We start from the raw sequence: 14,679 nt of genomic DNA, 5'->3' as shown, positions 1-14,679 counted from the left end.
ATACTTCACTACTTCTCTTCGGGGCAGGACTTTGTGGGCTTGAGCAAGAGCATAAAATTATCCGAAGGTCAGAATTTGCACTGATATAAATCACGATCTTCCTTATGACGTGTGTGAGTGTAGTGCTGGCGGAGTGTTGTAACGCTGTGTATTCCTCTGTGTATATGTGAGTTTGTTTTTTTTTAATCTCCGCGTGAGTCTGCCAAAGAATCGTAGATCAAGAAGTCCGCGGATCGGTAATCCGTAAACACTGCACCTGAGTTCATCTGGTTGGTGGCTGAGCGAGGGGTTAACTGTGCAGGTGCAGGTATAAAAGCGCCGAGGATGTGTGTGACAGTGAGGACGGTGTGTAATCACCATACGCAATGCTATCCGCCATGCCTCGGCATGTCACGCTCTAGGGAGGATTCCCCTAACAGGTTCCTGTACCTGGTCATTACCTCGTGTATTTGAGTCGACTGCATTTGTTTTTTACTAGAAGCTTTGTCAAGACAAGCTTTGGTTATCTAGCTGACGTTTGAATATGTTGCTATTTATCCATTACTCATAGCACATTAGTTATTGGTCTGTTATTACAATATGTTAATATCGTATTATTGTAAGGATTAATCTTTCAAAAGCGCTCAGCAGTTTTTTGTTTTTTTGTTGTTGTTGTTGTTTTTTTTTTGGTGTCAATTCGACCAACCACACGACAACATAACAGGTTTTCTTTCGAGGTTATGTCGAGGTGAAGGTCGCAGGAATATAACGTCCCGTTGAATAGCCGGTTTATATATGCGGAGTGTAAGGTATTGTTGGCTAACGATAGACACCGGGTGTAGACATGATCCAAGTGTGACGTATTCATCAGAAGATCGTCAGGTGTTCACTTGCGTAAACTTTAGTCCTCGTCTCTACTGTAGCAGATGTCGCCGGACTTGGGTGTGTTGTGTGTTCGTCGCTTCTGGTCCTGGTGCTTCTTACATCGCAGGTGGTGAGAGCGAAGTTGGACGGCGGATGTGGTACCTGGTTGATGTTGTCGTTGTGCTCTCCGCCATATCACATTCCTTTGGCTTTTTAATGTCGTATGCGAAAGAAATGTTTTTTTCTTTGTGTGTTGCTATTCAGTCTTTCTTACATGTCGTATTTGTTTACATGGAATTGGTGTAGATGTGTTTGTCAACTGCACTCAGATCCTCGCCCACTTTTAGCATGTCACGCGTCTCCCAGTTATTCTATTAAGTTACAGCTTAATGATCACGTTACTAATAGAGGTTCTTTTTATGGGTGAATCGACCCGATATATGAGCTATTTATTTACTTTCTTTCACATGTACAGTCTTTTTACTCTTGACTTCGTTTTAGCCTCAGTGATGTGTTCGTTTCGTTTTATCTCTAATCATATATATCCTTCGAGTACAAAACGAGGAGAGATGGTCATTGTCAGAGGCGCGCCGATTTTGTTTTTCAATGTCTGGTAGTAAAAATGTCTATTGTTTAGATATTGTGCTGTAGATTCCTGAGCATCAGTTATAAATTAGGTTATGTCTTCAGTGTGGCGTGTTACTTGACAATGCTGATCTGTTTTTTGGACTATGTTCGCATTTATTTACATTCTGATATTATATATATATATCTTTTATTTCATTGTCTTTGGCTTTTATTGGCTTCAACGGTGTCATTTGAGAGAGGAGGTTAATTTACGTCGGACAGTTTTCTAATTGAAGTTAGCTATAGATATTATTCCAAACCCTCATTCTCTCTGTGGAGAGAAAGAGAAAAAAAAATAGTGAGCAGAGAAAGAGGTAGTGAAAGTTTCAGCAGAGTATATCCTAAGATTGGTGTGTTGATGGTTACACGAAACATAGATGCTTTAAAGTAGAAAATTATGGTACGTATGTTTTTTACAGAGGATTCTTAGCGTGTTTGTTAGTGTGTGCTATATATATAGTCGAGCTTGTTTTGTGTCAATGATGGTGTGTGTCTAGGACTAATGGACTTAACAAAATGATGATACGTGTTAAATTTCCTAGGCATATAACTTTCCTGCACCTTTATCTGAAGGTAGTGGTACAGCAGTCCAAGTCTGCTGGGCAGCTTGCGGGGTCATGGGAGTGGAAGCAGTCGGATAACACAGTGAACAGGTCCTCGGACCGTAACCTAGCTGCTCCTCGTTGAAATCGACATCGCTTGGAGACAGGTATGAGGTGCTTCACTCAGATCTGCAATCGCGAAGTGGATTCCTCTCTATGTTCTTAAAAATCTCATGTTGCTTCCTTATTTACAGTTGTTTTATTTTTATGAGCCGTGGAACAAACCCACCGGCGTTCACCCATGTTTGATGTTCTATTCGACATTGGAGCGTTGAATAGCTGAAGGTTGAGCGGTTGTGTAATACAAGGTCAGCCCACGGTGTAGCAGGAGCAGATACTCCATCAACAAATACCAGCATGAGAGAAAGTAGCAGTGTGTCCAACGTGGAGACCTGAAACCAGGAGGTCATAATTATCGCTGTTTTAAGGGGTGTTCTTTATCTAGTTGTCTCAGGGAACGCTTCTACCCTGTCTACCGTTGTCCAATCTGTTTGTTGTTTTTATCGGTCTGTTTGCTAAATTTTATTGTAGGAACCTCCTTAACAGGGGGAGATCACCCACCGCTCTACGCGTGTTGCAAATGTCGAGAGTAGCGAAGAAGTTCAACGAGATTGTGACTCAAATTTCGCTGTTAGTCTGTGACGTACCAGCCACCGCAGTCATCGCGTCAAACAACTCACCCTGAACTGTACCCGTAATGTAGTTGTTACATGACCTGTAACTGTCGTCACTGTTACTCCCGACGTGTACTGTAATGTAGTTGTTACTCACATGAACTGTACTCTAATGACTGTATGCCACTGTACAACCCTGGGTGACATCGTTGTTGTTTACAGAGGAACAAAACATTTCGCTTGCAGCTGACAACAACGCGGTGATGCTACGACGGCTACGCATGCGTGAACGATCCTCTAAGTCACAAGCTTGTTCAACATACTGCGACTCACCACTTACAGCGTGTCATCAAAGCCGTTACAATATGAAGGTTAAAGCCTGACTTTCTATTGTCATTATTATTATATTTTTTTTTTGGTATTGTACCTGTGGCTTCTGTTTTCAAGTCAAAATAGCTTAAAGGAAATGCAGAAAATTATTGAACCCTCGACTCAATAAACCCACACGACACACACATCTTATATTCGATCGATGTATAGTATATATACATAAAGTATAGTAGGTGTACATCTGGCATTCTTATGTTGATATTCGTTTGTGTATGTAGCTTCTGTTTAAAGCCAAGCAGTACAAAGTGAAAATAAGACTTTTGTTAAGCATATATGTATATATAGAGGTATACACAGGCATGAACTGAATGTAGTTAACCACATGTAGGAGATTAATGAAGTATGTAATGATCCAAGGTCAGATGATATGAAGGTGGACTTAAAAAAGCCAGAGATTGACAATGCACCACATAACACAAACATAAAATAGAGATACTGATCATTTATGCTAGAAAAAGTATGAAAATTTTCGTTCAATTTTTTTTCACAAAATATTTAAATCTTGTTTCTTTATTAATTTTTTTATTTACCTTTTATACATTCTTGTGCTACATAAGGGATTATCTGAACATCCTGACGACGTTCTAAGCGTTATGGCATAATACATTAAGAAAATTCCAAATTTAGTAAAATTCTTTTAAAAAAAAAACAATCCCACCATAGTAAAAGTGAGAATGCACTCAGTAAATATTTATAGAAAATACTCTTACACCTTAGAAGTAGCTTCTGGTGATCATAAAAAGTAAACAAAAGTTTAACTTACGTTTCACAGTAGTGGTTGCGTGCTTTAGACTAAAAACTCCATTATCTCCATCTTTCTCATTAAAAAATTCATCAGGAATGACAAACAACTTATTCTATAAATAGAAAGTTTCAGTTTCAGACTTCAAATATTTCTCGACTTAGTAGCGAAAAGAAAAGCCGCTCTCAACCTACGTGATGTCGAAAAGGAAGAAAGACACGCGATCCTTTGTCTCATCTTTCTCTTTGTTTTACTGAAATAATTTGTAAAGTTTTTTGAATTTGAGTACAATTATATTAATTATAAACCATCTTTAAATACCGCTCAAGCAATCAAATAACTTTTAGTGGAAAGTTCTAAAATAAACTGTGTGACATTTTGTAGTGAAAAGGTTCGGTGTCAAATTTCGAAATCGAGAGTCAAATAGTGAGTTTACACATTTAGAGTTAACGTATGGAGAGAAAGTTAAGGTAAGTACATTCATAGTGAGTGATGTGCAGTTCGTACAGATAACAGATCACAAATCCTGTTGTGAGTTTCAATTAACGATCGCTTCTCAATCATGAACGCTGTAGCATCCAAACACTTAACCTTTAACCCAGGAGTGAGAAAACAAGATATTACACGATGACAGACTAAATCGCTGATTGGGCTAAGAATATAAAATATTCAATCACATAGTGGGAAGAAATTCTAAAATAAATAAAACAATCATATTTTATCAAGTGTCAATGGTCAATATGGATGAAGTGGACGAAGATTAAACAGCAATTATTCTGACAACACCACCAGAGTCAATCTCTTGTTACGCATTCCTTTCTTGAACTGTTTATATGTAATTATCGCAAACTCAGCTAGGATCCCAGAAGCCAATCTCAGCTCACCAATTTTCTCTCTCTGTCATGAGTGAATCTCTCGTTCTCTTCCCTTCTATCTATCGTAGTGGTGTCGTTGTGCAGAAGGTTTGGAGGAGTAAGTGGAGGTGAACGTTGATGATTTTCTTCTCTTCACAGGTTATGTAGAACTTCAGTCTGTCACGAGAGGTTGTCTGCCAACATCAGCCACATCGTCGGAAGTCTGTGGTGACACCGACAGACGGACATGTTTGCTGCAATGCAAGACCAACATGTGTAATGTCGAGTCCAACGCCGACCTCGCCAAGATATACATCAGCTCCAGCGGTAACCTGTCTAACTCTGTGCCAGCCACCATAGTTTTACAGCTCGTCACGTGCCTGAGTATCCTCTCAATCACTTTGATATGACAGAAACAACATCCTTAAAAGTGAACATGCATACGGACATGCAGACTGCTGATAAAGGCACAGTATGCAGTCGAAAAGAACGGGATTTACCAGTATTCACACACACACACCCGAAAGTGAACAAGCCACAACAGTATAAAGTTTACCTAGTATTAAATTAATCATTGTAATTATGTTAGAATCTTAGAATCATTGAATGATTAATGTATTGAACTCTGACTGTTTATTAAACACTTGGGAAAGAATGGTATTACACTGTATTGTCAACTGTGTGAATTTGCTTTTGAAAAAGTGATGGACAGCCCCCGGATGAGAACCATTTAGATGGTTTAGATAGCTGTCATGCTGTTAAGGCTCTTTGGTTTGTATGACTAAGAGCAACTCAAGCATAAGATAGCCAAACAGATCCTGTTAACAAAACTTTACAGTCACTGAGCCAAGAGACGATCATGTTTAAATGTTGTCTCGGTCAAATCACCTGTTGTTGTTACATATTGTACACGCTGAACATTTACATTTATTTTTGCATTATGTCTGAGCAAAACATGACGAGAGAGAAATAAATGACATGCGATGATTTCTGGAGTTAATGAGAGAAAAAAAAGTCAATGACTTCAGCGAGAAAGACAGTTGTGTCGGTTTCTTGTGATGATCAATGCTTATCTCACTTCCTTCGACATGTTGTAAGTGACTCACTCACATCTCACTGTTTAGTGTCTCATAGTTTACACAATCTTCGAAATGCATAAAATAACACATACCATAATTTCACGATTCGGTTGTTTTGCTGTTGTTATTTGTCGTGTTTGTGAAGGAAAGGATTTTAAATATAAATCTGTTCAACTCTGCAGATAATGTTTGAAGGAAGACTAAGAACTAAGTCCTTTGAGGCCGTTGTTATGAAGCAAGAGTTAATCAGTTCCCCAGGGTAAAATGAGGAACTCAAGGAGACACGTCTTGTTTCCGAAGTTATAAAGCGGTGTCCAGTCCTAGAGGACACTATTTCATTCTCTTTACATCAGAGCTCCATGGCCTCCTCTTAATAACTACGGATTTAGGGTAAAACAACATCTACGGGGTTTGGACACCACTTCATTAACTTCGGAAACAAGACATTTATCCTTCTATTAAAGAGACTCTCTTTGCTTCAAATCTCGGTTTTGTCCGAGGGCAACGACTTACCGTGGCTTTATAACTTCTGCTCAAGGAACTGAATCGTATTTTACTGTTGTTAGTGGTCAGCTTCTGTTATGTAAAGGGAGTGAACTCATGGCCTCGCCAGACCTGAGTAGACCTGCTGGTAAGTTGTTCCCCTTTGAAGACATGAAGTTAGCAGTCGAGTACACGATATATGGCGATCTCTTTATCCCATTAACTCACTACAGGCACATTAGTTATGCGTCTTAGTTTACATATAATGTAAATATAATATTACGGCAGTAAAATCTTTCAAAAAACGCGGCAGTTTGTTTGTTTTTTGTTTGTTTGTTTATTGTTGCCTTTTATTGGTGTCACAAATTTCGGAGCTCAACCACCACCACAAACCACATACACAGCTTTTCATTTCGAGGTTAGTGTCGAGGTGAAGGTCCCAAAAGTAAATAGGTCCGTTGAATAAGCCCCGGTAATTATATATGCAGGAGTGCAAAGGTTATTGTTGGCTAACAATAGAACACACGAGGCCTGAAGACGACATGATCAAGGTGTGACCGCTCACTTCATCGAAGATCGTCAGGCTGTTCACGTCTCCCCCTGTAGCCAGCATGTCGCCGACCTGTGGGGTGTGTTGTGTGTTCGTCTGCTTCACGGTCCTGTGCTTTCTACCGTCAGCAGGTGAGTGAGAGCAGAAAGCGTGACGGCGAGTGTGGTGTACCTGTTGATGCTGTCGTTGTGACTCTCCGCCAAGTCACATTCCTTTTGGTGTTCAAACCGTCGGTCGTGTGAAAGGAAACTTTTTTTTTTTCTGTGTCTCACTTCAGTCTTTCTACGTTGTCTGTATTTATATTTACATGAGTATTTGTGTGTAGATGTGTTTGTCACTGACTCTCAGATGCTCGCTCAACATTCACGCAGTCAGGCGATCAACTCCAGTTATCTAATTAACAATGAACAGCTCTAATGATCAGCCATACTAATAGGAGGTTTCTTTTTATGAGTGAATCGACCGATATATAATATTATATATCTTTCACATTACAGTCTTGTTACTCTTGGGACATCGTTTTAGCCTCATTTGAATGTGTTCCGGTTCTTTATCTCTACATCATATATATCCCTGCAGTTACAAAACAGGAAGAAGAGGGTGTGGTCTTTCCCCCAAGAGGCAGCGCCGATTCGTTTTCAATGTCTGTAGTAAAAATGTATATGTTTAGATAATGTGTTCTGTAGATTCCTGGAGCATCAGTTACTAAAATTAAGAGTATCGTCTCAAGTGTAGGCAGTGTTAACATTGACAATGCCGAATCCTTGTATTCTTTGGACTATGTTCGTAGTTATTTACAAATGTGTAAAAAAAAAATATATATATATAGTCACTCTATCTTCAATTAGCCTTTGGCTTTAATTAGGCTTCGACGGCTTCATTTGAGCGGATGGAAGTGTTAATTTAACGATCGGACAGTTTTCGTAATATCTGAAAGTAGCGAAGCATATCACCACACACTACTATGTGCCTCATCTGTGTGTGTGTGAGAGAGAGAGAGAGAAAAAAAATGAGTGAGACAGAGAAAGAGGGATAGTGAAAGAACTTTCATGAAGAATTATTTCCTAGGATATGTGGTGGGATGGTTAACACGAAACACTAGACTAGTGGTTCTTAACCGGGGTTCTATCGAACCCCAGGGGTTCGGTGAGTCGGTCTCAGAGGTTCGGTGGAGCCTCCGCCACGGAGGTCAAGACACACCCGCAATTCGTGATGACACTAAAGAAGGGTTCGGTGAATGTGCATAGAAAACTTGTGGTTCGGTACCTCAAAAAAGGTTAAGAACCACTGCACTAGACTCTTATAAAGTAAGAAAATATATTGAGTACGTATCACGTTTTGTTACAAGAAGGGACTTCTAAGCCGGATACATGGTTTCGTATGTGCTATATATATATCAGCGTTGTTTTGTGTTAAAAAAATGAAGGGTAGGTGTAGTCTAGGGACCTAAATGGCACTAAACATAAATAGTTGATCGAGTCTTGACCTTTCCGTGAGCCTATATAACTCTTTCCATCAGCCACCTTTATCTGAGGTGGTACAGCAGGTCCCCATGTCTGCTGGACAGCTGCGTGGTTGGGAGTGGAAGGCAATAACAATAACAATAACAATAACAATAACAATAACAATAACAATAACAATAACAATAACAATAACAACCAACTTTATTAGTCCCAATGGGCAATTTAAAAGCCAGTCGATCAGCACAAAGTCTGAACAGGTCTCGGACCAGTAACCTAGCTGTTCCTCAGTTGAAAACTTGACCATCCGCTTGCAGAACAGGTTGCTGGGGGCTTCACTCAGATTCAGCACTAGCGGCATGTCATGTTCTTACATGTTCTTAAAAATCTCATTTTGCTTCCTTATTACAGTTTTATGTTTTATGAGCCGTGGAAAACAAACCCTACCCGGCGTTCACTCATTTTCTCCTGCTTGTCTATCCAACATTGGAGAGTTGATGGCTAAAAGGTTGAGCGGTTAGTGTAATATCAAGTCAGTCACAGTGTACAGTAGCAGGCACTATCAACAAATACCACACGCAGAGAAAGTACAGTATGTCCAACGTGAGACCTGAACCTAGGAGACCATAATTATCGCTGTTTTGCTGTTCTTATCCAGTGTGCTCAGGGAATGCTTCTACCTCTGTCTACCTGTTTGTCAATCTGTTTGTTGTCTGTTTATCGGTCTGCTTTTTCTAAAAATATTTATTGTACGAAGCCCTAAGCGTGTATGCAACCGCGAGAGTAGCGAAGAAAGTTCACGAGATTGTGACGTCAGAGATCCTCGCTGTTATGTCTGTGACGTACAAGCCACCGCAGTCATCGCGTCTATACAACTCACCCTGAACTGTACTGTGTGTATAGTTAATTGTTACTCACTTCAACTGTGAACTGTACTGTATGTCACTGTTACTCACCATGAACCGTACATCATTGTTGTTTACAGAGGCGCAAACCAAATGTGTCGCTTGCAGCTACCAGATGGCCGGTGATGGCACGACGGACTACGCATGCGTGAACGATTCTCTACGTCACACGCATAGTACGAACATCACCTGCAATTTTACCACACACAGCTGTGTCATCAAAGCCGTCTATCGATATGAAGGTTTAAAGTCTGACTTTCTTTATTCATCTTTTTTTTTTATGGATTGTGGCTTCTGTTTCAAGTCAAAATAGCTTAAAGGAAAAGGACAGTAAAATTATTGAACTCAAACACACACACACACACACACACACACACACACACACACACACACACACACACACACACACACACACACACACACACACACACACACACACACACACACACACACACACATCTTTATTTCGATCGATTTATTTATATATATATATACAGTACATAGGTGTACATCCTGGTATTCTTATGTTATTATTTTTGTGTATTGTAGCTTCTGTTTAAAGCCAAGCAGCACAAAGTGAAATAAGATTTTTATTAACCTCTTGAGTACAATAAAATAAATTTTAAATCATCTTTAAATACCCCTGAAGCAATCAAATAACTTTTAGTGGAAAGTTTTAAAATAAACTGTGTGACATTTTGTAGTGAGAATGGTTCGGTGTCAAATTTTTGACATCGACAGTCAAATAGGGAGTTTACATATTTAGAGTTAACATTAACATTCAAAGTGAGTGATGTGAAGTTCGTATAGATAACAGATCACAAATCCTGTTGTGAATGTCAATTAACGATCCTTCTCAACCCTGAACGCTGTAGCATCCAAACACTTAACCTTTAACCCAGGGGTGAGAAAACAAGATATTACACGATGACAGAGTAAATCGCTGATTGGGCTAAGAATATAAAATATTCAATCACATAGTGGGAAGACATTCTAAAATAAATAAAACAATTATATTTTATTAATAGCGTCACCGGTCAATATGATGAAGGTAGTGGACGAAGATTAAACAGAAATCGTTCTGACAACACCACCAGAGTCAATCTCTCGTCACGCATTCCTTTCTTTAACTGTTTATATGTAATTATCGCAAACAACTCAGCTGGGATCCTAGAAGCCAATCTCAGCTCACCAGTTTTCTCTCTCTGTCATGAGTGAATCTCTCGTTCTCTTCCCTTCTGTCTATCGTAGTGGTGTCGTTGTGCAGAAGGTTTGAAGGAGTAAGTGGAGGAGAACGTTGATGATTTTATTCTCTTCACAGGTTATCAAGAACTTCAGTCTGTCACGAGAAGCTGTCTGCCAGCATCAGCCACATCGTCGGAAGTCTGTGGTTACACCGACAGACGGACATGTTTGCTGGAATGCAAGACCAACATGTGTAATGCCGAGTCTAACGCCGACCTCGCCAAGATATACATCAGCTCCAGCGGTAACCTGTCTAACTCTGTGCTCGTCACGTGCCTGAGTATCCTATCACTCTAAACTGGACTGTATGTCACTGTTACTCACATGAACTGTACTGTATGTCACTGTTAATTACCTTGGTTTGTACATCGTTGTTGTTTTACAGAGGCACAAAACAAATGTGTCGCTTGCAGCTACAACTTCGCCGGTGACGGCACGGTGGACTACGCATGCGTGAACGATTCTATACGTCACACGACTAGTTCGAATATCACCTGCGACTTCACCACACACAGCTGTGTCATCAAAGCCGTCTATCGATATGAAGGTTTAAAGACTGACTTTCTTTTATCATAATTTTTATTTTTGTATTGTTGCTTCTGTTTCAAGTCAAAATAGCACAAACGACAGTAAAATTATTGAACACGCACACACACATCTTTATTTCGATCGATTTATATATATATACACAGTCTATAGGTGTACACCTGGCATTCTTGTGTTTTTATTTTTGTGTATTGTAGCTTCTGTTTAAAGCCAAGCAGCACAAAGTGAAATAAGATTTTTATTAAGCATATTTGTATATATAGATATACACACAGACATGAACTGAATGTAGCTATCCACATGTGGAAGATTAATGAAGTATGTAATTATTTCAAGTTGAGATGATATGAAAGTGACTTTAAAAAGCCAGAGTTTGACAATGCACTCATAAACAAACAATAAAATAGAGATACTATCATTTATCTAAAAAAAAGTATAAAAATTTTCATTCAATTTCTTTTCACAAAATATTTAAATCTTCTTTCTTTATTAATTTTTTTATTTACCCTCTATACATTCTTGTTCTGCATAAGGGATTATCTGAAAATTCTGACGACACTATAATCATTATGACACAATACACTAACAATGTGGTGTCGTTGTGTAGAAGGTTTGGAGGAGTAAGTGGAGGAGAACGTTGATGATTTTCTCCTCTTCACAGGTTATCAAGAACTTCAGTCTGTCACGAGAGACTGTCTGCCAACATCAGCCACATCGTTGGAAGTCTGTGGTTACACCGACAGACGGACATGTTTGTTGGAATGCAAGACCCACATGTGTAATGCCGAGTCCAACGCCGACCTCGCCAAGATATACATCAGCTCCAGCGGTAACTTGTCTAACTCTGTGCTCGTCACGTGCCTGAGTATCCTCTCACTCTAACTTGGACTGTATGCCACTGTTACTCATATGAACTTTACTGTATGTAGTTGCTACATGAACTGTACTGTATGTCACTGTTACTCACCATGAACTGTACATCGTTGTTGTTTACAGAGGCACAAAACAAATGTGTGGCTTGCACCTACCAGATGGCCGGTGATGGCACGGTGGACTACGCATGCGTGAACGATCCTCTAAGTCACAAGCTTAGTTCGAACATCACTTGTGACTTCACCACACACAGCTGTGTCATCAAAGCCGTCTATCGATATGAAGGTTTAAAGCCTGACTTTCTTTATTCACCATTTTTTTTTTGCACTGTGGCTTCTGTTTCAAGTCAAAATAGCTGTAAGGAAAAGGACAGTAAAATTATTGAATTCTCACACAGACTCACATCTTTATTCCGATCGATTTATTTATATATACAATATTTAGGTGTACGTCCTGGTATTGTTATGTTATTATTTTTGTGTATTGTAGCTTCTGTTTAAAGACAAGCAGCACAATGGGAAATAAGATTTTTATTAAGCATATTTGTATATATAGATATACACACAGACATGAACTGATGGTAGCTAACCACATGTGGGAGATTAATGAAGTATGTAATTATTCCAAGTTCAGATGATATGAAGGTGACTTGAAAGAGCCCGAGTTTGACAATGCACTAATAAACAAACAATAAAATAGAGATACTATCATTTATCTAAAAAAAAGTATAAACATTTTCATTCAATTTCTTTTCACAAAATATTTAAATCTTCTTTCTTTATTAATTTTTTTATTTACCCTCTATACATTCTTGTTCTGCATAAGGGATTATCTGAAAGTCCTGACGACACTCTAAGCATTATGAGACAATACACTAAGAAAATGTGGTGTCGTTGTGTAGAAGGTTTGGAGGAGTAAGTGGAGGAGAACGTTGATGATTTTCTCCGCTTCACAGGTTATCAATACCTTCAGTCTGTCACGAGAGGCTGTCTGCCAACATCAGCCACATCGTCGGAAGTCTGTGGTAACACCGACAGACGGACATGTTTGCTGGAATGCAAGACCAACATGTGTAATGCCGAGTCCAACGCCGACCTCGCCAAGATATACATCAGATCCAGCGGTAACCTGTCTAACTCTGTGCTCGTCACGTGCCTGAGTATCCTCTCACTCTAAATTGGACTGTATGCCACTGTTACTCACATGAACTGTACTGTATGTAGTTGTTACATGAACAGTAGTGTATGTCACTGTTACTCACCATGAACTGTACATCGTTGTTGTTTACAGAGGCACAAAACAAATGTGTCGCTTGCAGCTACCAGATGGCCGGTGATGGCACGGTGGACTACGCATGCGTGAACGATCCTCTAAGTCACAAGCTTAGTTCGAACATCACCTGCGACTTCACCACTTACAGCTGTGTCACCAAAGCCGTCTATCGATATGAAGGTTTAAAGCCTGACTTTCTTTTATCATTATTTTTTATTTATTTTTTTTTTTGTGTATTGTGGCTTCTGTTTCAAGTCAAAATAGCTGTAAGGAAAAGGACAGTAAAATTATTGAACTCAAACACACACACACACACACACATCTTTATTTCGATCGATTTATATATATTTATATATACAGTATATAAGTGTATATCCTGTGGAGAGTGTGTATATCCTGTGGAGGAGAACGTTGATGATTTTCTCCTATTCACAGGTTATGTAGAACTTCAGTCTGTCACGAGAGACTGTCTGCCACCATCAGCCACATCGTCGGAAGTCTGTGGTTACACCGACAGACGGACATGTTTGCTGGAATGCAAGACCAACATGTGTAATGTCGAGTCCAACGCCGACCTCGCCAAGATATACATCAGCTCCAGCGATAACCTGTCTAACTCTGTGCCAGCCATGACCATAGTTTTACAGCTCGTCTCGTGCCTGAGTATCCTCTCAATCACTTTGATATGACAGAAACAACATCCTTAAAGGTGAACATGCATACGGACATGCAGACTGCTGATAAGAGCAACTCAAGCCAAATAGCTCCTGTTAACAAAACTTATAGTCAGTGAGCCAATATCCAAGTAAATGTTGTCTCGGTCAAATCACCTGTTGTTGTTATACATTGTACACGCTGAACATTTACATTTATTTTTGCATTATGTCTGAGCAAAACATGACGAGAGAGAAATAAATGACATGCGATTGTTTCTGGACTTAATAAGAGAAAAAAGTCAATGACTTCAGCGAGAGAGACAGTTGTGTCGGTTTCTTGTGACGATCAATGCTTATCTCACTTCCTCGGACATGTTGTAAGTGACTCACTCACATCTCACTGTTTAGTGTCTCTTATAGTTTACACAATCTTAGAAATGAATGAAATAACACATACCATAATTTCAAGGTTCAGTTGTTTTGCTGTTGTTATTTGTCGTGTTTGTGAAGAAAGGGATTTTAAAAATAAATCTGTTCAACTCTGCAGATAATGTTTGAAGGAAGACTGAGAACTAAGTCCTTTGAGTTTGTTGTTATGAAGCAAGAGTTAATCGGTTCCCCACGGTAAAATGAGGAACTCAAGGAGATGCGTCTTGTTTTCGAAGTTATAGAGCGGTGTATACAGTAGTCCTAGCGGACACTATTTCATGTCTATTTACATCCGAGCTCCAGCCTCCTCTTAATAACTACGGATTTAGGGTAAAACAACATCAACTGGGTCTGGACACCACTTATTTAACTTCGGAAACAAGACATTTGTCTTTCTATTAAAGAGACTTTCTTTGCTTCAAATCTCGGTTTTGTCCGAGGGCAACGACTTACCGTGACTTTATAACTACTGCTCGAGGAACTGAATCGTATTTACTGCGTGGTTAGTA

The 14,679-nt window shown here is 39.4% G+C and overlaps 1 protein-coding gene across 5 annotated transcripts in view; it reads left to right on the top strand.

The window, feature by feature from the left end:
* LOC112557562 overlaps positions 1-14,285 on the top strand; it is a 19,338-nt gene extending 5,053 nt beyond the window's left edge. For 2 of the 5 annotated variants that reach the window (XM_025227505.1, XM_025227504.1), the window contains exons 4-8: positions 11,602-11,769; positions 11,937-12,098; positions 12,769-12,936; positions 13,104-13,265; positions 13,521-14,285. In XM_025227505.1, the coding sequence (XP_025083290.1) occupies positions 11,602-11,769; positions 11,937-12,098; positions 12,769-12,936; positions 13,104-13,265; positions 13,521-13,774 (914 nt within the window). In that variant the 3' untranslated portion in view covers positions 13,775-14,285. Of the gene's footprint in view, positions 1-4,831; positions 6,541-6,664; positions 6,916-9,229; positions 9,392-10,470; positions 10,639-10,779; positions 10,942-11,601; positions 11,770-11,936; positions 12,099-12,768; positions 12,937-13,103; positions 13,266-13,520 lie in introns of those variants that run through there. The other 3 variants (XM_025227503.1, XM_025227506.1, XR_003097969.1) reach the window with 3 other exon arrangements.
* The last annotated feature ends 394 nt before the right edge of the window (positions 14,286-14,679 follow it).

This window comes from Pomacea canaliculata, linkage group LG2 (assembly GCF_003073045.1).
Source record: "Pomacea canaliculata isolate SZHN2017 linkage group LG2, ASM307304v1, whole genome shotgun sequence".
Classification (NCBI taxonomy): domain Eukaryota; kingdom Metazoa; phylum Mollusca; class Gastropoda; order Architaenioglossa; family Ampullariidae; genus Pomacea; species Pomacea canaliculata.
The sequence above is the reverse complement of the archived record's forward strand: the minus strand, read 5'-3'. Positions and strand labels throughout refer to the sequence as shown.